The sequence below is a fragment of the Phycodurus eques genome, chromosome 2 (assembly GCF_024500275.1).
Source record: "Phycodurus eques isolate BA_2022a chromosome 2, UOR_Pequ_1.1, whole genome shotgun sequence".
In the NCBI taxonomy this organism is placed as follows: Eukaryota; Metazoa; Chordata; class Actinopteri; order Syngnathiformes; family Syngnathidae; genus Phycodurus; species Phycodurus eques.
In genome coordinates, this window is record NC_084526.1 from 3102433 (window position 1) to 3129376 (window position 26944).

The window sequence follows — 26944 nt, forward strand, 5'->3', positions numbered from 1 at the left end:
AACAGCAGCACCTACAGAAATAATTCTCAGAGGAATTGCGGCATCGGACATCTTGCGTGTTTACACGCGTGCGCCATCTGCGCCCGAACAGCTGACTCCAACAACGTAAGATCTCCCAAAAAAGTATTTCCTGCTGTGCTCTCAGCAACAAGGCTATTTTTTTCCTCACTTCGCTTGTTGCCTGGCAACCATACCGGCACACGTGACCCAGCCCGGATGCGATTGGCCGAGGCCGCGATGTCGTGTCGGAGGCAGCGACACACACGCGCCGTGCATGTGTGTGCATATGTGTGTTCTTTGATATTATTCAGTTCAAACACCAACCATCATCGAGCATGACACTGTTTTTGTTTTTGTGCTTGTGTTTTGCTCCAAATACTTACACTTAGTTACTTAACTGCAGATAGGGGAGGCCTCGATTTGCGATACTACGTAGTAATCTGACAACTGTAGAAAATTAACCCAAAAGCAGCATTAAAACCACACTACGCAACAATGCACAACAATGCTGTGCTTTTATAAACTAGCTTCTCTCTGTTAGCAGCCATGTTGTTTGTGTAAACAGACCACAACAGCAACGCTAATACCCCTTAGCCCTTCTATGCCGTTTCCCATTTCATGTTCGCGTTAAGCTAGGGAACAACTTGACTCAAGATGACTTTGCCTCTCATTTTTGGGACCTGGTAGCTATCAGCAAAATTCGACTGCACATTCAGGGAGTGCCGAATACTGTACACACACAAAATTGCCAACGTTGCTTTAAGAAATGAGTGTAAACAGCACAAAGTAACTCAGGAGCAAAAACACTGCTAGTGCCACAACAAAATATGCACCACAAAAATAATATGGCGCATTTCGGTGGTTCTACCTCTGGTGTTGGTCGCCATGTCCGCCACCTTCTGAAAAGCATCCAGGAAGGCCACCGCTGCCAAAACCGTCGTTCTACAAAGCCACAGACGCACATTTAATTCACAACAGTGCACATTTAATCATTGAATACACCATTTTTTTTTTTTTTAATACAGCTCAGTGAACGGACAAGCAAGAAAAAAAAAGCGACCTCTGGTGTTCTTACTGGGAAACAAAATTTTGAGACACGACATAGTACTACTGTACAGTCTGTTATTGAAACATAGACAACATGATGCAATTAACAAGGGAGAAGCAGATTTTGTCCTGCAGGCTCTTGGCAAAAAAAAATTATTATACTGTTTTGGAACAGACTATTTCTATTTATGTGATTTCTTATGGGACAATAGTAGTGCACATTTAATGCAAGATTTTATGTTTACATAAACAGTCGAGCATGGTGCAAACAAACGGATAATTGGGTCGATTTTGAGCCCCGATTTTCCCCTTTTGATGAAAGTCAGCAAAGGGATGATTATCAGATGATCCTGTGGTGTGGGGTGTGTGAAAAGTGATTTTATTTTTATTTTTTTCCCTCAGTTTATCTGATTGGCAAACAGTCAGGTTGATGATCAGAAATGTTACCATGCTCAATAATTATGATCAAAGCAAATCCAGATGCGTGCGGGTGACTTGGAATTCGATGTGCCATAAAGCGAATTAGATGGGGAAGAGTTAGCCACTGTAATGTAAATTACCGGATAAGCTAACAGTTAGCCTAGTAGCTGCTTCTATTTCTTCTTCTTTGTACTTTTTGTCAGTCTGGATGCCTTGTGGCACAATGCTGCCTCTCACGGGTCAGTCTTGGTACTACCACAGACACGCAGTATGTCTAGTGTGCTTTGTTCCAAATCTGAACCGGAACAGTTTTCTGACTGACTCGATCGGTAAACTCACCTGAGCTGTGAATGGAGCTTTGTGGCCTTTGCGTTGAAGTCCTCCCACACGGGATATGAACACTGATAACACACACACGGACACACACAGACACACACAGTGACACGTTAAATATTCTGCATGACGCAGTATGTAAAATTATATCATGTTAAAAATGTATTTCTTTTTCTGGTATTGTCTTCAGCGTCTTCAAAATGGCTTACACACATCACACACACACGCACACACACGCGGATGTAACACACACCCACGAACACACATATACTCAAAACACTCACACAAGTGCTGTATATTTTAAGACGCACACGTACATATACCATGATGCACACAAATGTGCACATAAACTTGTATATATACCACACTCGCACATGCACACATGTACATATAATGTACACAAAACACACACAGACCAGCATGAAAGCGTTCCTAATGAAATTCCGCCCCCCCCCCCCCTCCTCCCCAGCTGCATCCCAGATTACGTTACACTTGATCCACGCTGACCTCTGAACCCCCATAAAATGCCTGCAAATTGACTCTGTGTGTGTGTGTGTCTTTATCAGATGGTGTCATCAACCTGGCCCCCAAATAACCTGGCCCCCAAATAAGACAAAATACAACGGGGAAACGTGACCTACGAAGGTGGAAGGGCGTTCGTAGAGTATGCGCGTGCGTGTGCAAAGGTGTGGGGGCGGGGCTTTCCATGGTGACGTCGCAGAGAGATCAAACACTTTGATCTCGCCCGTTTCATGTGGCATCATTTGGGCTGGGATCCGAGTTCTCCCTTGGCACCAAAACACATGTACTGGCACACGCGCACAACGCTTTCCCCCCTCCCCTCCTTATGGTTGTTTGAAGTACACCGCAGAGATTTAGTGTGGACAAGAGAGATAACGCCGAGTGACGCCCTCGTCCTGGGACAAGCGCGCGCACGCACACGCATGCCACCCTACAGCCCGTTAGCATATTTAACAATACGATACAATAAAACTTTATTGTCACTGTCTTGAAAAACAATAACAAAAAGACAGTTTTACCACTGGGGGGGGGGGTCGTCGAAAGTGCACACAAAGAAGAACAGAAAAAGCCACAATATTTCGTAGGCATCCGGAATCATCTGGGGCAAGACGGTGTAGCGGTGGATCTGCCTCACAGTCAAAAGGTTCTGGGATTGAATCTCCCCATGCTTCCTCACACATTTGTGGGGGGGAATGCATATTAGCATCATTGAAGATGAAATTGCCCATAGGTGTGCTTTCATGAAGAAGCGCTTTCCCCAAAAACAGTTTAACACCCACACTTTTCTCAATGAAGGTTTTAAACACCCACTCCTTCTCCCATGCAAGGTGTCAACAGCCACTGTTTCTTCCATGAAAGGTTTCAGCACCCACACTTTCCCTGTGGAAAGGTTTCAATACCCACACTTATCCAGATGAAAGTTTTCAACCCCACTTTCTTCCCCGCTGAAAGGTTCCAACACCCACTGTTTCCTCCAGGAAATGTTTCAACAGCCACCGTTTTCCTGAGAAAAGGTTTCAACACACACACTTTTCCCAACCACAGGATTTAACACCCACAATTTTTCCAATGAAGTGCTTTCAACACCCACAGTTTTTCCTGTTAAAAGGTTTCAACACTCACACTTTTCCTGAGGAAAGGTGTCAATACCTACACTTTTCCAGATGAAAGTTTTCAACACCCACTGTTTCCTCCATGAAAGGTATCAACACCCACACCTTTCCTAAGGAAATGTTTCAATACCCACACTTTTCCCGAAGACAGGTTTCAACACCCACAGTTTTTCCAATGAAGGGTTTCAACACCCACTCTTTTCCCAATTAATGGTTTAAACACCCACACTTTCCAAGACGAAAGGTTTCAACACCCACTGTTTCCTCCATACAAGGTATCAACACCCACACATTTCCTAAGGAAATGTTTCAATGCCCACACTTTTCCCGAAGACAGGTTTCAACACCCACTTTTTCCAATGAAGGGTTTCAACACCCACTCTTTTCCCAACGAATGGCTTAAACACCCACACTTTTCGAGACAAAAGGTTTCAACACCCACTCTTTTCCCTGAAGAAAAGCTTTTCCCGTGTTGAAAGTTTCAGCACCCATACTTTTATCGAATGAAGGGTTTCAATACACTTTTCAATGCAACCCACTGCTTTTATCTTACAAGTGCAAGCTGTATGTTTCTATACGTTCATATTTCTCCTTCCCTTCTTCCTCTACCTCCTCCCTTCCTGCCTTCCTCTCTCAAGGACACTTGTCTTGCTTCCTGTTTATCATTCTGCACCCTCCCTGTGCCTTACCCGACTTTTTCCACTGCAGCATTTTGCGTCGAAAACAGATTGAAAAAAGGCAAACGCTCATTTGATGCACGAAATAATCCGATGGGAGTATATTTTTGAGTTTATTTTGTATCACAGTACATTCGAAATATCGAAGGAGATCAATAATGATTACATTGTGGCATTAAATATATCATTTCAATATTGACAGGCATCTATCGAGCTTTGCCTGTGACTGCCGAAGCACCGACTAGAATTAGGGATCCCACCAACTTGATACTTGAAGATGCGTATCTTCTCCACTTAGCTACTTTCTCCATCTTCCGTGACTGAAGGCCCGTATTCCTTCATTCATCTCAAAATGTGATGAAAACTCACGTCTGTTTTCAGAGGAGCATTTGTCTGAGAGAAGAGCAACTTTGAATGCTTTTTCCTTTGGCTTGAAACACAAAAGCCCAGCGAGTGGAAGTTCGAGGAGATCATCCTCATCATCATCCTCATCCTCATCATCATCATCATCCGCTCGTTAAAATGTTTGGCTCGTTAAGGACAGAGGATGCTGGGAGCCAGCCAAGATGGCCTCTTCTTCTGCCCCCCTCGACTGCCTTTGTGAAGCCTGTCAAATCTTTTCTCGTCACACTCGGGCTCAATATTCCTCTTGTTCTCCACAAGCGAGGCATTTCTGGACCGACATCAATGTTCAGTGCTTTTTGCCTGTTAGCGTGATAGCATCAATTCAGGAGCGTTTGCAAATTTTGCGGGAATATTTGTCCGATCGTGTTGGCAAAGTTGTAAAAACAGCTTTGAATGCTAATGCTAACACACAAGGGCGTCAAGGGCACCACAGTGGGTGGAGCAGGGTGACGATGTGAAGAAGTCACGTTAAGGCTGGATCACGACTGAGTGGCGCTTTAATTCTGATGTTAGGTTCGTATTTAAACTTGTGCTCAGATTAACATCGAAGTTTGCGATTTTAATGCTAACACCTCACGGGAAACGCCATAGACAAGCTAACAAATGGCATCAATGTCACGGTGGTGCAACCCATGAAGCAACGGATATTTGAACACGTACAGTATCCTCTGCGAAGAACGGCCAATATTACTGGAGCTAAGTGTTGGATTTATCTCACCAAACATTATAATGAATAAACACAAAAGGAATGAAGACGTTGGTCATTTTACTCATGAGGAGGGCGCATGGGAGATTGTTCAGGTTACAGCCTCTCAACACGCTCTAAACAATCTCTCCCGTCGCTCCTGCATTTATTTGAAAATAGGGAGGTTTCTAAGTTTACAAGACATAACATACTAAGCTACAAGACACAACACACTAAGGGTAGGGTTTCAAGGTGAAAACATGGGACCAACACCTGTCACATCCCGGCCACGTCCTTGTCTCTGATGATTCCTGCTGAGTCATCTTCTTGAAGGCGAGACATCTTTCTTTCTAAACATTGTCCATAATACTAATGCAAGCTAAGCAAATAAATGATAACTTCTACAATATATCTAACACTAAGTGAGCACAATGTCCATTGAATTGAAGTCAAACATTTTGCAAATACCGTTTCATTTCAAAATTTTACTTTTTGTTTGATTATGTCATTATTGTATGTCTTTTTTTTTTTTTTTTAACAAATACCATCCAGTGCTATTTTTCTGATTAAAAAACACATTTTAATCATGGCATTTCTATTCATCTCAACCGGGAAAGATGGTTTAAGATACAGGTGTTTTAACTTACGAGCGCAATCACACAACAAACTAAACTCGTATCTCAAGGGACCAATATAGTGGAGCTTTAATGCTGATGTTCATTTTACACTTGTGGTCAGATTACTTCGTCGTCATGAAGTCATTTGTTCATTTATGCGCAAATGAAAGAGAAGTGTCTCCTCCCCGACATGTTTGATTAAAAAAAAAAAAAAAAAAAACGATCGCCTATTTGATCCAATATGAAGGTTGTGAAATTAGCTTCTTTGAAACGTGTGAATTGGCTCGATTATACCACCAAAAAAAAAAAAAAAAAGGAAAAAGAAATCGGGGCTAATCCCTTCATTTCTCTCCATCGCTCTCTCTGTGGCTCTTTGCTGGATTTCCTCTGTTTTGCTTGGCGGCTGCGGGCCAAACAAAGGAAACAAAAGAGCAGAGCGAGGAGACGCTAAGCTCCTCATCCTCCACTCGCTGGTGGACAGCACTGAAACACTGGGAGCCCGAGAAGCGGGAGCCGGGCCAGAGGACGAAGGAACGAGGATCGAGTGTAGGATAACTCTCGAGTTGGGAGATTTGTCTCATGCTTTTCTCGCAACCTTGCCACAGTCGAACCCAAGCAAAATGTTCAGTCTCAGAGGCGAAACGGGTGATTTTGGAGGGGCTCGAAACACACGTTAAGCGAAAGTTTCAACACCCACACTATTCCGAATGAAAGGTTTTAACACCCAGTTTTAAATCCCGCACCAGATGGAAAGTGTTCAACACCACCCACATTTTCAAATTCAAATTTTAAACACCCACACTTTTACAGATAAGAGGTTTCAACACCCACACTTTTCCTCATGAAAGGTTTCAACACTCCCCATTTTCCCAATGAAAGATTTCAACATCCACACTTTTACAGATTAAAGGTTTCAATACACAACTTTTATCCATTTAGGCTTTCAACAACCACAGTTTTGCCAATGGAAAGTTTGAACACCCACACTTATTCCTACAAAAGGTTGAAACACCCACACTTTCTCAGATGGAAAAATTTCAACACCCACACTTTTCCATATGAAAAGTTTTGATAAACTGTTTCAATACACACACTTTTCTGAGGGTTTCAACACCCACGGTTTTCCCAATGAAAGATTTCAACACCCACACTTTTATCAATGAAAGATTTCAACACCCACACTTTTACCGATGAAATATTTCAACGTGCCTGCTATTTCAGATGAAATGTTCCAACACCCACACTTTTCCTGATTACAGGCTTCAATACACCCTTTTATCAGTTCAGGATTTGAACACCCACACTTTCCCAGATGGAAAAATTTCAACACCCACACTTTCTCAGATGGAAAAATTTCAACACCCACACTTTTCCATATGAAAAGTTTCGATAAACTGTTTCAATACACACACTTTTCTGAGGGTTTCAACACCCACGGTTTTCCCAATGAAAGATTTCAACACCCACACTTTTATCAATGAAAGATTTCAACACCCACACTTTTACCGATGAAATATTTCAACGTGCCTGCTATTTCAGATGAAATGTTCCAACACCCACACTTTTCCTGATTACAGGCTTCAATACACCCTTTTATCAGTTCAGGATTTGAACACCCACACTTTCCCAGATGGAAAAATTTCAACACCCACACTTTTCCACATGAAAAGTTTCGATAAACTGTTTCAATACACACACTTTTCTGAGGGTTTCAACACCCACGGTTTTCCCAATGAAAGATTTCAACACCCACACTTTTATCAATGAAAGATTTCAACACCCACACTTTTACCGATGAAATATTTCAACGTGCCTGCTATTTCAGATGAAATGTTCCAACACCCACACTTTTCCTGATTACAGGCTTCAATACACCCTTTTATCAGTTCAGGATTTGAACACCCACACTTTCCCAGATGGAAAAATTTCAACACCCACACTTTTCCACATGAAAAGTTTCGATAAACTGTTTCAATACACACACTTTTCTGAGGGTTTCAACACCCACGGTTTTCCCAATGAAAGATTTCAACACCCACACTTTTACCAATGAAATATTTCAACACCCACACTTTTACCGATGAAATATTTCAACGTGCCTGCTATTCCAGATGAAATGTTCCAACACCCACACTTTTCCTGATTACAGGCTTCAATACACCCTTTTATCAGTTCAGGATTTGAACACCCACACTTTCTCAGATGGAAAATTTAAACACCCACACTTTTCCCCACGAAAGGTTTCAACACCCACCGTTACTTTCAACTTGCAGCAGTTAATATTTTTATGTCAAAGAGTAGCAGGGATTTTTATTGTCCAACACAAGATGGAAACGTCGCGAAATTCAAAGGTCATCGGGTTGTCGTCAGTACTTTAGCGGCTCCAATGAAGACATAGCGCTAGGTGAGTCATTTTTTTGTCAGTATCTCACCAGTCGGAGACCATTTCTCAATGTTATTCTGCGATCTTGAATAAATAACACTTGTGATGATTCAGCTGTCCAGGATTCGAGGCAGCACTTTACCCGTCACGCTTTTCCACCAACTCTACAGACGCACGCTCACAGATCGTTTTGCGGTGTAAAAGCATGAATACTGTTCCTTTTTAAGATTTGACACAAGACGGAGGAAGTACAATGTCCAAGTTGCGATCCGTAGCCACTTCGCTCTTGCCGGCACTCTACCAGTCACCGCACTCACTCGTCAACCAATCTTTATTTTCACATCACTCTGATTCTCTGCGATCACAGAGACAGCTCTTTTCGAGCCTTTTTTCCATCACACACACACACACACGCAGTATATACAAAGCATCTTCAGTCACATGACACACAGTAAATCAGTCTAATAAAGGCAGTTCGGAGCAACAAAAGACAGTGAGAAGAAACAGGCTCGTTTTTCATGTCGCCAAATTTAATGATCCACTTCCACGGGAGCAGAATACTGAGTCCACTTTGTTCCCCCTTTGTGCGACGACGACAACTGAAATCAGACATTCGCTGAATTGTTCGTATTCGAGTCGCATCTCTTTTGTGGCGCGAGGGACAGTGTGTCAGTCCTGTTGATTTAGTGCAGCTGCACTGAGCTGTGAGGAGGAGGAGGACGAAGGTCACGTGGCGCGGCGAAATACAGCAGGACTAAACACACGAGGTACGACCGCTGATTCTCGTCGGCGCTCGGCTTCAAGATCGGTAGATACCTGAATTTTGTCCCTATCCTTCTTGTCAAAACGTGACTACAACTGATTTTAATAAGACACAACACGAAGATGCTATCAAAGTTCAAATATGAGGTCGGCGGATCTCTAATTCTAGTCAAGTTGTACAATTGCTTTTTTTACACTCTGGGCTAAGCAAGCAGTAACCCTCTAGCTCCTGCCAGAGTCGTCATGGTAACGGAAGAGGTTCTGGCATTAGCGCACCCACACCCACCCCACACCCCCAGATCGTTCCGCTTTCCATTATTTCATTGGAAAAATGAGAAAACAAAACAAACAAACAAAAAAAACAGATTCGATTTTTAAAATACCTGTGATGTGCACAAAAAGATGTTCAATAGGATTCATGGAAATCACTTTTTTCCTCCTCCATGGCATCGGCCCACCGACCGTGACTGTGACCCCGCGTGTGTTGTGTGTGGTTGTGTGTGTGTGTGTGTGTAATTCAGCCCACCCTCCAGGGATACATACTGCCAGACATACATTTCGCCATGGTTAAAAAAAAAACACACACACACACACCAGATTTACGAGCATCGGGGAAGGTTTCGCGGACTCTGTTTGTGTGTGTTCATGTCTAGCAGCACAAAAGAAAGCTACTTTGCATGTTCGACACACACACACACACACACACACACACACGTGCTCGCATTGGGTGGAGTGTGTGTGCCGACGGCAAAGAGGAAGGGAGGATTGCGATGGGAGGCGAAGAGGAAGTAAAAGCGGCATTTTTTTGTTTTTTTTCTCAGATACATAGCACGTCCAAGCTGCTGACGTGACATTTTGTGCTGGGGTGGGGGTGGAAGGGATTTGGGGATGTGAGTTGGGGGGGTGGGGAGGGGGGGGGGGGGGTCAACAAGCTCGTTAACAGTTTCATCATCGAAGCTAAACTGTACGCACAGGCAATCACAGAAGCTAGCAGGGTCGAGAAGTATATGAACGGCAAGAAAACCCCCCAAAAAACAAGAATGTCGGGTATGTTTGGCTGCATACAATTTTTCAAATGTTATGTATTGATAGCACACACTTTGACATTGACAAAAAAAAAAGTAAATCTCATGAGAAATGAGTATGTTACAGCTTAATTTCAGTGTCCATGCATCGCCTTTGATAGGAACTTCGACCTCTCCAACATGGCCGCCACGTAGCCAAATCTAATCTGCATATATCGATGGAGACAATGTTTGACGCAACAGTCACCCAAGCATAAAAAAATATATATGAACCCATTTTTAAATGTATTTTAGTTCACTCATTTAAATGTATCTTTTAATTTCAAAATTAATTTAATTTAGTTTGTTTTTTTCATAAGTCAGGAATGCAATATTTTCAGTAAATGTAAGCAAGTGTCAATATGTATATATATCCATCCATCCATTTTCTGAGCCGCTTCTCCTCACTAGGGTCGCGGGCGTGCTGGAGCCTATCCCAGCTGTCATCGGGCAGGAGGCGGGGTACACTCAGAACTGGTTGCCAGCCAATCGCAGGGCACATAGGAACAAACAACCATTCACACTCACAGTCACAGTCATGCCTACGGGCAATTTAGAGTCTCCAATTAATGCATGTTTTTGGGATGTGGGAGGAAACCCACGCAGGGACGGGGAGAACATGCAAACTCCACACAAGCAGGGCCGGGGATTGAACCCGGGTCCTCAGAACTGTGAGGCTGACGCTCTAACCAGTCGGCCACCGTGCCGCATGTGTGTGTGTGTGTGTGTGTGTGTGTGTGTGTGTGTGTGTGTGTGTGTGTGTGTGTGTGTGTGTGTGTGTGTGTGTGTGTGTGTGTGTGTGTGTGTGTGTGTGTGTGTGTGTGTGTGTGTGTGTGTGTGTGTGTGTGTGTGTGTGTATATATATATATATATAAATTACTTTTTTTCTTAAACTACCCAGCCTATTTTAATTTGCTAGGTATTTAATTTATTAAAATTATTTAATTTGAATGTTTAATTTTTTTCCATTTGGATTTAAGTAGTTTATTACATACAGGCAATATTTACAGTATCTGTCATACTGTTTTAAAACATATATAAACCCATAACTACTCATACTCAACTGAATTTAATTTACATATTGACTTTATGAATTAAAATAGTTTCATTGCCTAAATTTTAATTAAATACTTTGCGTTTAACCGCATTGAATTTTCATTTATTAAATACATATAATTTGTCATTTATTTTAATATTTATTTTAATTTGGACGTATTTATTTGTACCGCGTCGATAATAATCGCGAGCAAAAACACATTATGAAGGACAATGATTTAAACGTTTTTTTTTTTTTTTTTTTTTTTTTGTTTTTTGTAAATGTTTGTTTTTTTCTCCAAATTAGACCGCTTTGCTGTGTCACAGGTGCCGATGTTGCTAGGCGACCAGGCCACGAATGACTGCGCGCGTCTCAAAATGGTCGCGGCAGGAGCACGAGGATGGGTGCCAGCTGTCACCATGACGACCGCTTGTCGCGCATACAGAGTGGCGAGGGTGGACAAAAGTATCGGGACGCATCAAAGTACCCGGATCAGGTGTGTCAGCAGACCACTGACCAAGTAATTAAGGGAGTATAATGCCGTCCTGGCATGTGGGCAAGGGGAGCCATCGTGGCTGAGGCACTGTCAGCTGTTTATTGCTGTAGGTTACCACTCACACCCAGACGCTCACACGCCGACGAACCCGACTCCAGCTCCTGAGCGCACGTTCACGGGGCCATGCCCCTTCAAGGCACACGCCCAACACTGGGCTATTAGAGTAGGTACCGCAAATACACTTTGTAAAACCAGTGTATTTCTTTACATTCTCTTATGTTAGGGTTTATACAATGCATTACGATTTGACATGATTTAAAACGTAACAAAAAAAAAAAGGAATTGTAAGAATTTGCGGATTCCAGTCGACGAGATCAGCACCCAATTCCCAATTTGGATGATTGGTGCAAATGTCTGTCATCTGCGTGGCATCACCTCCATCCTGTTCTCGTTGATGGCTGCTAACTGACTGTGTGTGTACGTGTGTATGTGTGTGTGTGTGTGTGTGTGTGTGTGTGTGTGTGTGTTTCTGTGGGCGTGTACTTAATAGCTGACCTTTACAAGCATCTGTTTCCCTTTTGTCAGGGTAAAATAGCAAAGTGGTTGTTTTTTTTTGTTGTTGTTTTTTTTTTTACTTCAATTGATGAAGGAGGCAAACGTGCCTCTGTTGAGACAGACTTGACTTACGAGTTTACTTTGCTCCATGACTCCATGACTGAAAACATGCGACTCAAGCGTTCATTTTCCGGAATTGATGCGCATTCATCCAAAAGGTTTCGTAAATTGTGTTTAAATGGTTCAACAGATGGCAAGCCGTATTCCACAACGCGAGATTTTATGAACAACTCAAAGCAATAATTGCTCGGCAACACTCAATGCAAAATTGGCCTACAGTTTATGAAGCTCCAAGGATTGCATTTTGGGTCCATAAAGTCTGTTTTTTTCTCATAGGAAATAACGTCAAGTGACAATAAAAGGGATTTTTTATTTCCATAACTTCCTTTAGAGGAAAAAATAAAGCAGCCAATGATAATCTACTCTCAACTCGGCCATAAAATTAGGTACACCTCCACCATCCTGCAAAGCTTTTTTAAATGTTTTTTTATGATGTTTGTTTGTTTGTTTGTTTGTTTGTTTTTTATGTGCATTTATTACTGCGGTGCAGCGTTGCCCTCATAATTAGCTGCATGGTGAGAGGACCACAAATATGAGAAGCAGCACTTTCGCAGCCGTTACATTCAAGATATCGCGTTAAGTGAATATCAAAAAGTGAGTGTATCTTTTAAAACCAAAATCTCGACAAGATGCTGGGAGGTGATCACGCACACACACACACAAAGAGAATGCTGAGGAATGACACTCAGAGCTCCTAGACAGGAGTTGTTGTTTTTTTTTTTGGGGGGGGGGGTGGTCTGCGTGACGGCTGGGGGGCTTCTCACGCCGTCATGAAGCCATGACAGGAAATCAATGAGGTTGTGAGATGAATGAAATAATGAATGAGGCAACATTGGAGGCATGGATGGATGGATGGATGGATGGATGGATGGAGGGGGGGGTCAACAAAAACGGTGATCTCATTAAATGAATTAAAAAGCTCATTTGGGAACCTTTTGGGTTTCAATTCAGCTCAAGGTTCTTCCCATGGAGGAGAAAGTGAGGGGGCGCGAGGGGGGGTACATGTGTCGTTATTAAGCAAATCACGGAACACACGTACACGTATTTACCTTCATGTCGTTGACAATGGCCTGGAAAAGACCCCCGAGGGCCCCGCATTCCTTCTCCACGGTCTCCATGTTGGCCAAGTCCACCATTCGCGCACGCACACACACACACACACACACACACACACACACACGCGAGCGCGCGCCCCGAAAGCGCGCGACAAATTAGATGAAAAATAAAAAATAAAAATTGAAAAAAAATATATATATCTATATATATTTCCAAGGAGATCTGCGCTCCGGTTTTTGTCCCTCGAGCAGCGACACGCGCGCGCGGGGGGGGGGGGGGAAGAAGAAGATGAGCAAGAGGAAGAAGAGGAGGAACGACGTGAGGACGAGTGAGGCGCTCTCTCTCTCTCTCTCTCTCTCTCTTTCGCTCGCTCAGCGTTCACGCGGTACCGGGACGCGCACGGCATTGGCGCAACGTGGATTCGTCGAGAGCGGACGCGCGCGCGGACGGGTGGCGTGCGCGCGACCGGTGTGCGTGGGCATGCCTGCGCGCAGTCGCGGCCTCTGATTGGCTGCCGAGGCGAGGGTGTGGAGAGGAGGGGGCTCCAAGCGTCCACGGTTGGTGTCACGTGGTCATAAGCAGACACGCGCACACACTGGTCGCCACTTCGTGTATCCGCGTCCGTGCGTGTGTGTGTGTGTGTGTCACTTTCAACAGTTTTTTTTCTGCCCCCGAAATAAATAATGGAGATAATCAGTTCCAGGGTCAAACTGTGTGTGTGTGTGCATGGGGGGGGGGGGGGGGGGGTCACTTTCAACAATTTAAAGTCCCTTTGATTAAAGTTCAGATGCTCTTTGATAAAAGTTCAGATGTTCTAGTAGGCTTTTTTTGTCATCAGCTCGTACAGCACAAGCCGGAGAGCTTCCACAACATCTTGTTGCTCAAAGGAGCACATCCCCATCTTCTTCACGTGTGTTGTGCGGTAAGGACGCCTTATCTTACAAAGTAAAACATCCGCTTGAAATCTAGCAATGTGTGTGAAATGTGTTACGGTGTGAAATGGTATGTTCGGCACAAACGCAACAGCGTTCATCACCAGAAGAACACCGTACCAACAGTGAAGCGTGGTAAACGGATCATGATCATCATGTTCAGCTGGAACTGGGGCCTTAGGCAAGATGGAGCAAATTATAAACAGTTCAAAGTTCCAGTCAGTGATAGCACAAAACCTCCGGGCTTCTGCTACAAAATTTGAAATGTCGGGGAAAGCCTACTGAAACATCTGAACTTCATTTGAGGTTCATCAGAGGCACTTCGAATGGTGGCAGGCGTTTGCCCACTTAACATGAGTTTGAATTGGATTGCTTGACACTCGCATCCCTGTTATGTGAGGGTGTGTACACTTATGCAACCACACCTCAGTTGTCTATTTGTACTTTCCCTCTGAAAAGTTTTTTTCTCACTGTTTGTAATGTCCCGATTGTTGTGCTGGGGCTGGGGTCCCTAATGAAGTGCCCGCTGAGTCTGTATTTTCGTGTGTGTCGGCGTCACTTCCTTCCCGCGTGTGTTGTGTGCTGAGTCAGCACCGTGCCTGCCTGGCTGGCAAGTGTCAGCAGCAGAGCGGAGGAACCCTGAAAAGTCTCGAAGAAGAACGTGTTTGGTCATACGCCGGAGGGGAGTGGGGGTACCCTAATTTTCCTCACCCGTCCACCACCCACCTTCCTCATGCCCCCCCCCCTCCTCCTCATCCTCGTGTATGAGAGCAGAATGTAGGTCTGCGCTCGCCTACAGCCATCAGCAACAATCAGTTCTGCCCCAGTTACTGACGCATCTCACACACCAAAACGCACGCTCTCACGTCACAACACACACACACTGAGATGCACGCAATATGCTGCCCGATGTACACGCACACACACACACACATACACACACACACGGATTGACGTGCGGTTGGCGAGACATTTGTGAACATTTGAAGCTGATCATGTTAACACTTTGACCCAGCGAGGATTACACTCTGCTCGTTTTTTGTAAAGAATGCAGAAACACAAGTTATAGAAACATTTAAGACAAACAGAGGGGAACATCCGCCCGCATCAATATTCATTCCCAGTAAATTATTGAAGAGACCATGTCGGCCTGCTCGCCTTCATCCAGATACTCCAACAAAAGGGGCTCGTGATCGCATGTACGCGCACCGGTCGTAAATGTGAATATTTCACACGTGCACACACGTGCAGCATCCCGGGGGAGGTGATTAGCGGAAGATTTGTCAGGCGTCCCACCGCGAACGAACACACGCCCAACCCCCCCACCCCACCCCCACTCCCCCAGTCTGCCTTCGCATTGCCAACACCAAACCCTTCTTGGGTCCATTGATATAATGTAATGCAGTGTTTCGCCAACCATAGACAAATGGAAATGCCATTAATCCGTTCTAGCGCTCCCAAAAAACACCAACGATTTTTCTTAACACTTTTCTCATCAGAAAAATAGCACTCTTCTCTATCACACTTTTTTTTTAAACATACAGTAATAACAACATTAAAGAACTAAACAGTTTGTGCATCATGATTTCATGCGTCAATGGCTATTGACATTGGTCGCCTGCTGCTATAATATAGAATATATAGAATATATGCCTGTGAGTATTCCTATACTGTCCGTCTACAAGGGTTGCTGCACTGTTTGTGTTCAAATATCCATTGCTTCAAGGATTCTAACTACTGCTATGCTCGTTTCATTAGCCCATCTATGGTGTTTTGCACTGTGTGCTGGCATTATGCTAGTCGACGTCTGTGAGCTGTGAGTAGCACTACATGCACTGTAATTCTTTTTTTAATGTTTAGTTCAGGTACCAACTGCACATTATTATTGTTTTAGTATTTATAGTATGGTATATATTCATGGTATTAGTGTTTGGCGATGCCTCCGCTGCATGCGCCACATGCCTGGATCTGCTAGACTAATTTGACAGCGTGAATTTCAGTGACTTGGCGATGAAGTGCGGTCTCTAACTGCCCTAGCCCTCGCTTTGTAATATTATTCCAAAAATGTGGGGGGGAAATAAATAAATAAGACGTCCTGCGGCCATGTTTGTTTGCGATCGCTCTTCTGCCTCGAACAGCATTCGGTACAATATATTCATTGTGAATATATACGTGTTTGTCGTCGTCTGCCGCGTGGGTTGAAGACGTAAAAAGAGGTAACAGACAGTGGAGGGTGATGTGCGTGGGTGCCGTACCAACCGTGCAAAAAAAAAAAAAAAGTGTTGCGCTTGGCCCAGATACGAGTGAACATCACACGGCCTTGCAGACAGCATAGCAACTAGACAAGTCTGATCACACAGTCTGGAGGATGAAAAGGAGGAGGAGGTGGGGAGGCACCAGCCGTCCATCCGCTCCAGACTTGAATGAAGGAAGAAAAAAAAGGAAACATACTGCAGCTAAGTTGACGCAGAGTGGAAAAAAGCTCATGTACAGAAGAACTGTGTTCATCTCTTTTTTTTTTTTTTTTTTGATGAGTGGAGCACGCCGATGTGATACACTGCATACTATAAGTGGGGAGCAGTGAAATGCACAAATCCCGATTTTCATTGTTTCAGTACGTTTTTGCACCTCGGCATTCACTTCTTTGCCTTTGTGTGGCTCTTCCGGTCTCTCTGTTGCAACCTGCTGGTGACACACCGCGACACTCTAAGGTCGGTGGCCACTTCCTCTTTGGTGGCGAGGTATAAAGTTGATCAACGGTCCGGTGTCATCTTGGTCTCATGATGTCAAAATGTGAGCAGCATGATGAAGAGGACTGTTAAAATTATCAATTCAAGTACCAAAACATTGAACAAATGGACATGTGCAATCATCAAAATTTCACCAATATTCCAATATTGTATTTACTCGACACATTTTAATCATCTGGAAAAGAATAAAATAAAATAAAAAATAAACAAAAAATTATTACAACTATTTCATAACGTGTTCACCTGAAAATATTTAGTAAAACTAAAAAAAAAAATAAGTAAAAGTGCACATTTTCAGCATTGCGTTCCTTTTCAGAAAGGGTTAACCCAGCTAAAACAAAATTGTATATTTTTGTTTTAGAAATTACGATTTTGTAATCAACAGGGATTCTAATAATAAAACTGGAATTTAAAAGGCTCACTTTAAAAAAATATATATATAATATAAATATATATCTAATGTGTGGTAGTTTTAAGCAAGTCTGAAAATGGCTCAATGATTTATGGAGGGAAAAAAGCAGAACGAAATAATATATGATGATTCAACAGAATAAAACAAATAAAAATAAAACGTTTTAATGAGCATAACTATAATGATAAATTGTCCACGCATAAAATGTTATATTTTTTAATTCTACCGAAATCATGTAACATGATGGTTTTTTTGGCCATACAGGCTGAGCCATTCAAACTGGAGCAAATTCGTCAGGCGCTCGTGGCTTCAGCGAGTCTTAGCCAATCAGCGAGCAGCGTCACCGAACGGTCCCGCCTTAAATCGGGTTCTTGTCCACCCATTGGCTGATCCCCAGGGGCCTCCCGTATTGGGGGCGTGGCTCTTTCATGACGGTGAGCTCCATCCGGAGGTGCCAGGGAGAAGCAGGCAATCTGTAGCCGAGAGGAGAGCGACGACTGCTGGGTGGATCGTAACGGTTGTCCCGCGGAGAAGAGAAGAGAAGGGCGGTGCTGTTAAAACACATAAAAAAGTGTCAGGTAAGGAAGTGGAACAACTCTTACTATGGCTTTTTGTTTTATAACATCCGCCAGACATTGTATGTTTTTTCTTTTCGGGGGGGGGGGAGCCAGCTAACATGGCGAACTTCTGTCACTGTTCGTGCTGTTTTCCAATTGTTTTACCGGCTGCCCAAAATAATAACGTTATAATAATAACGTTCGCTTTAACGCGGAATTACCTGTTGTCGGTTTTTTATTATCATTATTATTATTATTATTATTACAGTTGGTCTGACACGACCTTGAGTTACGACATAACACCTCGACCTGTTAGCGTTTTCCCACCCTTGAATGGCCAATCAATAACAAATCAAGTTTATTACACAATAACAGGGTGGACGTCATGTACAGCATGTGCTAATTAAAAAAAAATAATAATGTCAGACTAGTGATCAAGGTTAATAAATAATAAATAGAATGGATGTCATGTACTATATTTGCTATAGTGGCAGCAGCAGACTTTTTTTTTTTTTTTTGCAGTGAAATTAAATACTATTACAGTGAACCGACAATGAGTTCCAGACTAATATGGAGAGACATTATTAAAAAAAAAAACCTTCCTCATCCTTTAAACACATTAGAACATATTAAAACACACTTAAAGTTATTTAAAAAAATACTTTTTAAAGTATCCCTAAGTAGCTGTACTCACGCTCTCGCTGTCAAGAAACTGGAAACTATCGTATAACATCACTTTGAGGAAACAAAATGAAGACTCACTCGCCGCAGTTCTCCAAATAAGAGGCCCAGTGTGCGTGCTTCAAGCTGTTGTCACTCCCAGTTGAAATGTACTGTAAACCTGATTTACAAACGCAGCATACAACAATACTCAGAAGCATAACTAGTCCTTCTGCAGATATGAACGGTTCCACGGAAGTCACCAGGAGGCGAGTGCAAAATGAGGGCCGCGGCAGGTCGGACAAGATGGCGGAGCCTGTGCAGTGGGGGAGAGCCTGGTGAGTTGGTCGCCAGAATGTCAATCCCTCAGCACTCACCTTTTTTTTCTTTTTTTTTTTTTTTCTCTCCATATTTTATGAAGAATACGTCCCGCTCACCATACACACATTCGGAGGAGAAATACTTTTTTGTGCTCTGTGATTATGATTGGTTGTTTCGCACGTTGAAAATGCTGAACCACGTGCGTTTCTGTGCGCTGGCGTTCATCAGGGAGGTGGACTGGTTCTCTCTGCTGAGCGTGGTGGCTCTGCTGTGCTTCTCGCCGTTCGTCGTCTTCTTCTTCGTGATGGCATGCGAGCAGTACCGGTGCTCGGTCACGCAGCCCCTCCTGGAGCTCTTCGGCGGCGAGACCACCCTGCCCTCCATCTGGGCCCGGGTCCCCTCCGTCACCCGGTCAGCCGCCAAGATCTACGCCGCGTGGGTCACCTTCCAGGTACGAGTGTGGAGATAAAGGCCGTAGCATCCTTTTGGCCTGTTTTAATCCAATTCTTGTTCGCTTTCCACCTTGTTGCGGTTGGCCATTAGTCAGTTGGAAAATTTATTTTGCCACCGACACCAGTTTGACCAATCGCGACGAAATCTCAACGAACCATGACCAATATCAAAGAGGAAGGTGACCAATTTGGCTTGAAGCAGCCATTGTGGTCAAATTTGTTCAATAGGGCCTACTGCAAAGTTTGAAAAATTAGCACCCAGCGCCATTTGAACCCATCAACATGGATAAACAGGTGTAAACAAATTGTTTGCAGGTGGTGTTGTACATGTGCGTGCCCGACATCCTGCACAAAGTGCTCCCCGGTTACGTCGGGGGCGTTCAGGACGGCGCTCGAACCCCCGCAGGTACCCGGCGCACTTTCCTCGGCACAACAATTATGTGAGCTGTCCCCTTGACGGCGTGACCTCCCCCAAGGCCTCGTCAACAAGTACGAGATCAACGGGCTGCAGTGCTGGCTCATCACGCACGTGCTATGGCTGGCCAACGCCCGCTACTTCCTGTGGTTCTCGCCCACCGTCATCTTTGACAACTGGATGCCGCTTATGTGGTGCGCCAACACGCTGGGCTACACCGTGGCCACCTTCGTTTTCGTCAAGGCCTATTTGTTCCCCACCAACGCGCAGGACTGGTGAGGAGCTCTGCGTTTTTTTTTTTTGTGGTTTTTTTTTTAACACTTCCTGCATCAGCAGCAGGAAGGGTGTGCATCGGCAAATTAGAATAGCCAACAAAACCTAATTTAGTTCCACATAAAAAAAAATTCATGATTTTGTTATGTTTTTAATGTTATAGCTTACATCTGTAACCCAGATCAGGAAATTCGAGTTTGATATAAAGAAATAAAAAACATATTTTTGATATGGAAATTAGATTCTTGGATTCTGAAAACTAACTTATATTAATGACTTTCACTTTTTACTAAAATAAATACAATTATTATTATTTTTTTTTACGAGAATACAAAAATGCACAAAAACAGGCTAAAATGTAGTGCAATCAAGTTATTCGGGAGATACAGGTGTGGGCTCAAAGGTCAGAATATTTTAAATACATTTGGCAATTATATTTTAGTACCACATCGCCATTAAAACAAGAACTCAATCAGGTAAACAAAACAATTGAGGCACAGTTTATATTTCAAAAAGTCATCGAGGCATATATATAACAGATTGATTATGATTAATTGATTGATAAGCACTTAATTTAGTAATCCCCTTTTGGGGAAATTCAGAAAATTCTTTTTTTATTGTCGTGGTTGTAATTTGCAGTGGTGGGCAACTGTACTGCATCATTCCAGTGTCTTTTTATTAAAGGATTTTTAAAAAATCACTTTTTCTGAGTAATTTTTTTGAGGGCTTTGTTTTTTTGAATAATTTTTTTCTGTTTTTCTGACTATTTTTTTCCCACCTGTTTTTCTGACTACGTTTTTCTCTTTTTCTGACAATTATTTTCCACCTGTTTTCTGACTATTTTTTTCTGTTTTTCGGACAAAAAAAATTTCCACCTGTTTTTTTGACTAATTTTGTTCTTTTTTTCTGACTAATTTTTATGATGAGTCACATCGAACTCAGGCGAGAACCTGGGAACTCAAGTGACTCTTTTAGTCAGAAAAACAGGTGGAAAAAAAATTAGTCAGAAAAACAGAAAAAAAAGTCAGAAAAACAGATGGGAATTTATTTTTTCAGAAAAACAGGAAAAAAAAGTCAGAAAAACAGGTGGGGAAAAAAAATTGTCAGAAAAACAGAAAGAAAATATTTTTAAAAAAAAATACTCAGAAAAACAGGAGGTTTTTTTATCCAAGTGAATGCAATACGCTTCCATATATTAGTTTATTATCCTTATAAATACATATTTCATACTATACTGACAAAGCCTTCATGATGCACGGTTTTTGCGACTCACGTTGAGCAATACTCCCTCAGGGTGAGTGCTTTTGATTTATTTGGTTGTCTAATTTTTATACTTGCATGAGTTACGAATGTTGAAAACGTTACTTAAAAGTTTGCCTCTACAGTTAATGAAGTGAGAGGTTCCACTGTAATAGTCCCAAATTGCTCTGCAGTGACAAAAGGAGTGAACAGTTATCTGTTGTGTCTCCACAGTAAGTTTACGGGCAACATATTTTACAACTACATGATGGGCATCGAATTCAACCCGCGTGTGGGCAAGTGGTTCGACTTCAAGCTGTTCTTCAACGGGCGCCCGGGCATCGTGGCCTGGACGCTCATCAACCTTTCGTACATGGCCAAGCAACGAGAGCTCTACGGCCACGTCAGCAACTCCATGGTGCTGGTTAACGTCCTGCAGGTGAACGAGCCGATCCACAGAGTTGTAATTGCAGCCGTGGCTCCACGTCGAGAAATTTGAGTCGGGGGGCAAGCTTCAGATGGTGTGAAGTGAACGGAATGGAACAATTGAAGGTACTGTAATGCCCTCGCATGTGGGCAAGGGTAGCCACAGTCGCCGAAAACAACATTTTAAATACTTTAGCGTCAAACAATCATGTAATCTAACCATAGTCATGCTCGTTAGTGTAGCATACATAGGAAGTGGGTTTGGTCACGTGACGTTCCGCATGGAGCGGATTGCCTGTAGTTGCCGCAAGACGGCGGCAAAGCACTATTTTTTGTCAAATGAAACTCCTCAACTCAGTTCAACATAGTTTCTTGGCAACAAGATAGTGGCAAAGTGTTACTTTTGTCTAAATCAAGTCTCAATCACTTCGACATTGTTCCTTGACACCGAGATGGCACAAGATGGCAGCAAAGCTCTACTGTATTTCTTTTAAGAAGAAACTCTTTCATCTCACTTCAACATAGTTCCTTGGCACCAAAGTAATGTTTTTCTTGCTTTGGACTGAGCACAAAAATCGTGAATAGGTGAGTTTTTCAGAGAGTAGCAGAGGATGGGTTCCCCCCAAAAATCTACAAATTGGTGTTACAATGGGGGAAAATTGATTTGATATACAAGTAAATGAAGTTACAAGCTTGGTCACGGAACAAATGAAACGCTGATGTCAAGGTAGTCAATCGCGATGGCTCTCTTGGGCTTTTATTTTTGATTTCAGGCCATCTACGTGTTGGATTTCTTCTGGAACGAGACGTGGTACCTGAAGACCATCGACATCTGCCACGACCACTTTGGCTGGTACCTGGGCTGGGGGGACTGCGTGTGGCTGCCCTACCTCTACACGCTACAGGTCAGTCCACAAGCAAGTACTTCACATTTCCTTTGTCGGAAATTGAAGGAACGGTACCGTAATATATTGCTTTATGAGTGTAGAGTACATTCCCAAAATAGATTGCTGTATGACGTGTTGACGTTGTCCAGGGTCTGTACCTGGTGTACCACCCGGTGCATCTGTCCGCGGCTCACGCCGTGGCCGTGCTGCTGCTGGGCCTGGCGGGCTACTACATCTTCCGCGCCACCAACCACCAGAAGGACCTGTTCCGCCGCACCGAGGGCGCCTGCGCCATCTGGGGCCGGCCCCCTTCCTACATCGAGTGCTCGTACCGCTCCGCCGACGGCGGCGCGCACCGCAGCAAGCTGCTGACGTCGGGCTTCTGGGGCGTGGCGCGCCACTTCAACTACACGGGCGACCTGATGGGCTCGCTGGCGTACTGCGCCGCCTGCGGATTCGGCCATCTGCTGCCGTACTTCTACATAGTCTACATGAGCGTCCTGCTGGTGCACCGATGCGTGCGAGACGAGCACCGATGCGGAAGCAAGTACGGCGCCGACTGGAAGCGCTACACGGATGCTGTGCCGCACCGACTCGTCCCCGGAATCTTCTAAGCCAACTCCCGGGTTTTTTTTTATTTTTATTTTTTTTAACCATATCATGGGCCCCCGATGAGAAAAATGTGCCCAAGCCCTGAACTAAAGACCGACACTGTGGACCAAATGTCTTGTGGTCTCATAACTTCTGATGATAATCTACAACATTCTGAGACCAAAAACGATTTTTCGCCACACTGTCGAAGTTCCTCAAATGACACGCTAGTCACGTCTTATCCAGCTGACATCTACAACTGCTTGTTATGCCAAAATACATTTTACTTTTCTTTTTTTTAATTCCATATCTTTTACAATCTATTTGATGCAACACTGAATTACTAGCACATCTTGTTGCATACCATTTTATAAAATCTAATTGCTAATTACAAGATATACAACGTGTTTATATATAATAATAAAAAAAATACAGAATAAAAAAACAAAAGCAAAATCATGTAATAATACGATGATGAGGGAATGATACATTTTAAGGGTTACAAAGTGGGCTTTTTTTCCCAGCATTAACAAATTTAACAGAACAAATAAAAAAAATCAATAAAAAAATTCTTAACAACTAATATTAATTAAATAAGTGCTCACTTGGCAATGTTCAAGCGTGACTGACTCGAGTGATTTTCTTCCACGTTAAGACGTAAAATAACGTGAAAATTGGTATGCTTGTCAGTTTCTTAGCGGGAATTTAACTACCAACTTTTCAGAAAAAAATAGAGGCATCATAAAAATCACTTATCATGAAATATAGCAATCACATCACAAAGTTGTGTCAACACTGACTGCTTTTGTGAAGTCGCGCTTCTCTGTTCGCATCCCTATAAAAAATGGACATCAACGACGATGTACTTTGAACCCTGGGAGTTGCTAAAACATTTAGTTATGAAAAATCATCCTCAATTCGAATGAATTAATAGTTGAAAGTGAGCTCTGCTTCAAGCTGATATATATCACACATGGGCGGTAGAGGGCAGCAAAGGACAAGCAAAGTCTCTTAAAATTTGATTTTGTCACCTGCTAGTATGATTATTTTTCAGCATTAAAACATTAGCAAAATAGTCTTGTGCTATGAAATACTTGACGATAAATAAAGTCATAAATACATTGATACAATGTCTTGATAAGAAACAATAATTTTTAATAATGTCAAGTCCAAAATGCGTCATTTTACATTGCAGGACTGTGAAACATTTTTAATAGTGTATACTAAATATGATATAGTGTATTAATATTATTATTTCTTTGTAATATTACATTATACAAATAATTATTTTATAATTCATTTCAAAATAAAACTTTTTTTTGACCCCATCTACAAATGACCTGGCCTGTGTGTACATTTTAAAAGTCAAATGTGGCTAATGATCTTAAAAGTTTGCACACCCCTTCGGTAGTTGTTCAAGTTCCAATGCTTTTGTCTTCCAGACTTCCTAACTCATTCACTGCCATTTGACGGCTGTTGAATTCCAATATCCATGTTAAAATGGAGGCCTGGCAGTTAATAGAACCAGAGGTTGCAATCTTTTTTACACTTGAATGACAGTTAAGAATACTAAAATTTTACTTCTACAAACCTGTAAATATGCAGGCAACAATAAAATAAGAATAACCTACTAGTAATAATAATTTTAAAAAATTGCCTGTACTGTATGGTTACTAAACTGATTATTTCTATTTCCATGATTTCCTCTAGGTATAAAATGTCTCTGCGTCCAAACAAATGCATTCCAGAATGGATTGTATTTGACCTTTTAACGTTGCGTCGTAAATCTCTTGTGATAATAAACTGTCAATAAGGCCTCCTGTCTTTGTTGCAGTATTGATTTATGATTCTGATACATGGATGTGAACTACTCTTAATTCTCTTATCAAGTTAATGGATTCCCAAAGGATCCCTGACAGGCAGGAAGTGCGGCCCGCCATCCACCATGACAAACGGCCTCATTCAACCAGAACCGATTATGAATTTGCAAGTCTGGATGTGAAAGGCACGCATTGTCGGGCAGGGGGGGCCTCTGGCTGCAGCTACTCTAAAGGGAAGCAACAAAGTACAAATATTTCATTACTTCAGTTCAGTTTTCAGGTGGCTGCACTTCAGTAAACATTTTTTTTTTCCTGACAACGTTTTATTTCCTAGGTTGAAATGAGGCAACTACACTCTTATTGGTTGAGTTTTTGCGTTGTTGTTTTGTTTTTCTTTTTCTGAAAACGTTCAAATACAGTTCAGGCAACGATGCCATTAGGTTAACAAGTTATCAGCTAATTAGCACATTTTTGCGGGGACAACGTTAAAGCTTTGTGAACAAGCTGTTTTGAGATCGTGTCAGGTGATTTTTTTTTTTTTAGTACAAGCACTATGCAAGAGGTCCTTTAGTTATCACAACAGTTACCGCATGTAATTGACAGTAATAATTGTTTACTTTTGTACTACGACTACATTTCAAATGCTGTACTTTTTTAAATTTTTACCTCAGTACAGGAGTTGTATCAGTACTTTTTTTTTCTTTCTACACAAGTATTTGGATTTCTATTTAAGTACTTTGGGGGGAGCTCAGGAGGAATTTATAGAAAGAATACGTACCAGGGGTGGGGAGGAGGGACACAATAGTCTTGGCTGATTTCCCCGGGGGCCAAATGATTTTTTTTATGAGACGTTTTGTAAGGCGAGCGCTCATGCCAGTGGGGAAAGAGGGCACTTCTGTAAGAGGAAAGTACATGATTTGTCAGCAAAAAAAAAAAAAAAAAAACATTCGGGGAACACGTAAAGAACATTCCAGGCATGATTGGACTGAGTCTGCTGGAGGAAGAAACTCAAGTTGTTGTGTTCAACTTGAGTCGTTGTTTTATTCTGCACCAAAATGCTTTATTGTTATTATTTCGTTTACGTTTGTCCTTCGACGTTTCTCAATCAATTCAAATTATTCACAACATTCGCTGAAGTCAATATTTTCAATGTTCGGGAGACTTAAGAGCCTTTCTTTTACCTTTTGACCCGTGGCCTGCTAATGGAGTGTCAAGAGCCACTTTGACCATCAGACTAAACATAAAGAGCCTCCACTGTGGACCGGGGAGGTCAGAGCTCGCTTTATCGATTGCGAAAAACTTCGTTGGAGGCGAGACGTCTGCTGCACGTCAACTCATCACCGCCTTGAACTTTTTCCACCTTTGAACCACAGCGGTCATGTTTAGCCTGGAGGTGGAAGACAGCCTGGGTGGTAGGAACCCCAAAGGTCAACCGCAATCCGTTTACTGGACTTTCAAAACAAGCGGCTAGTGTGAGATGCTAACGTAGCAGGGAACATCATCTTCACAGAAGAATCCACATCCAATTCTTCTGCTTACAGAAAGCTTCACTCAGTGATCCTTCCTGCCAAATATAATAAACAGAATGACTTAAATGTAGCACACCCATCACAGAGCATCCAAATCTTAGTTTACAAAAAGCTGCACGAAACCGCCGTTGTCCCCTAGCGCGGGAAAGCAAACGTTGCAGTCTACACTTTCACTCGCAAACAGATGGACTCAAATACACAACACCAATCACAGAAGATCTAAATAAAAGTCATTTGTTCACAAAAAGCTGCTGAGAGATTCCTCTCCAGTCAACGGCAAAGGAGCAAAATCAGAAAGTAGCAAACGACCAAAATAAAACCAGTCACACTTTTGCTCAGTCATCAATATGATAGATACTGGCTAAAACAGAAAACACTCTACTTTTTGTT

The 26944-nt window shown here is 42.6% G+C and overlaps 2 protein-coding genes across 11 annotated transcripts in view; one reads left to right on the top strand and one right to left on the bottom strand.

Moving 5' to 3' along the window:
* The window catches only part of mtss1lb (MTSS I-BAR domain containing 2b), a 36778-nt gene extending 23116 nt beyond the window's left edge, over positions 1–13662 (bottom strand). For all 9 annotated transcript variants that reach the window (XM_061705075.1, XM_061705051.1, XM_061705041.1 and 6 more), the window contains exons 1-3: positions 13284–13662; positions 1807–1868; positions 869–942 (exon numbers count right to left, since the gene is read on the bottom strand). In XM_061705075.1, coding sequence (XP_061561059.1) covers positions 869–942; positions 1807–1868; positions 13284–13370 — 223 coding nt within the window. In that variant the 5' untranslated portion in view covers positions 13371–13662. The remainder of the gene's footprint in view (positions 1–868; positions 943–1806; positions 1869–13283) is intronic.
* Positions 13663–17843: 4181 nt separating this feature from the next.
* On the top strand, positions 17844–25013 carry dhcr7 (7-dehydrocholesterol reductase). Of its 2 annotated transcripts, none has more exons than XM_061705786.1 (8): positions 17844–17962; positions 18829–18939; positions 19151–19373; positions 19690–19780; positions 19851–20064; positions 21536–21740; positions 22501–22632; positions 22764–25013. In XM_061705786.1, the coding sequence occupies exons 2-8, from the start codon at positions 18842–18844 to the stop codon at positions 23226–23228; spliced, it is 1428 nt and encodes a 475-aa protein (XP_061561770.1). In that variant the 5' UTR covers positions 17844–17962; positions 18829–18841; the 3' UTR covers positions 23229–25013. The 2 variants fall into 2 exon arrangements, with proteins under 2 accessions (XP_061561770.1, XP_061561760.1); XM_061705776.1 differs by having other exon boundaries at positions 18840–18939.
* Positions 25014–26944: the final 1931 nt, after the last annotated feature.

Excerpts from the sequence above, each read along its gene's own strand:
- dhcr7 (XM_061705786.1), top strand. The coding sequence starts at position 18,842 with ATGAACGGTTCCACGGAAGTCACCAGGAGGCGAGTGCAAAATGAGGGC. Across the intron at positions 19,781-19,850 it reads CGGCGCTCGAACCCCCGCAG|GCCTCGTCAACAAGTACGAG; the intron begins GTACCCGGCGCA and ends ACCTCCCCCAAG. Across the intron at positions 20,065-21,535 it reads CCCACCAACGCGCAGGACTG|TAAGTTTACGGGCAACATAT; the intron begins GTGAGGAGCTCT and ends GTGTCTCCACAG.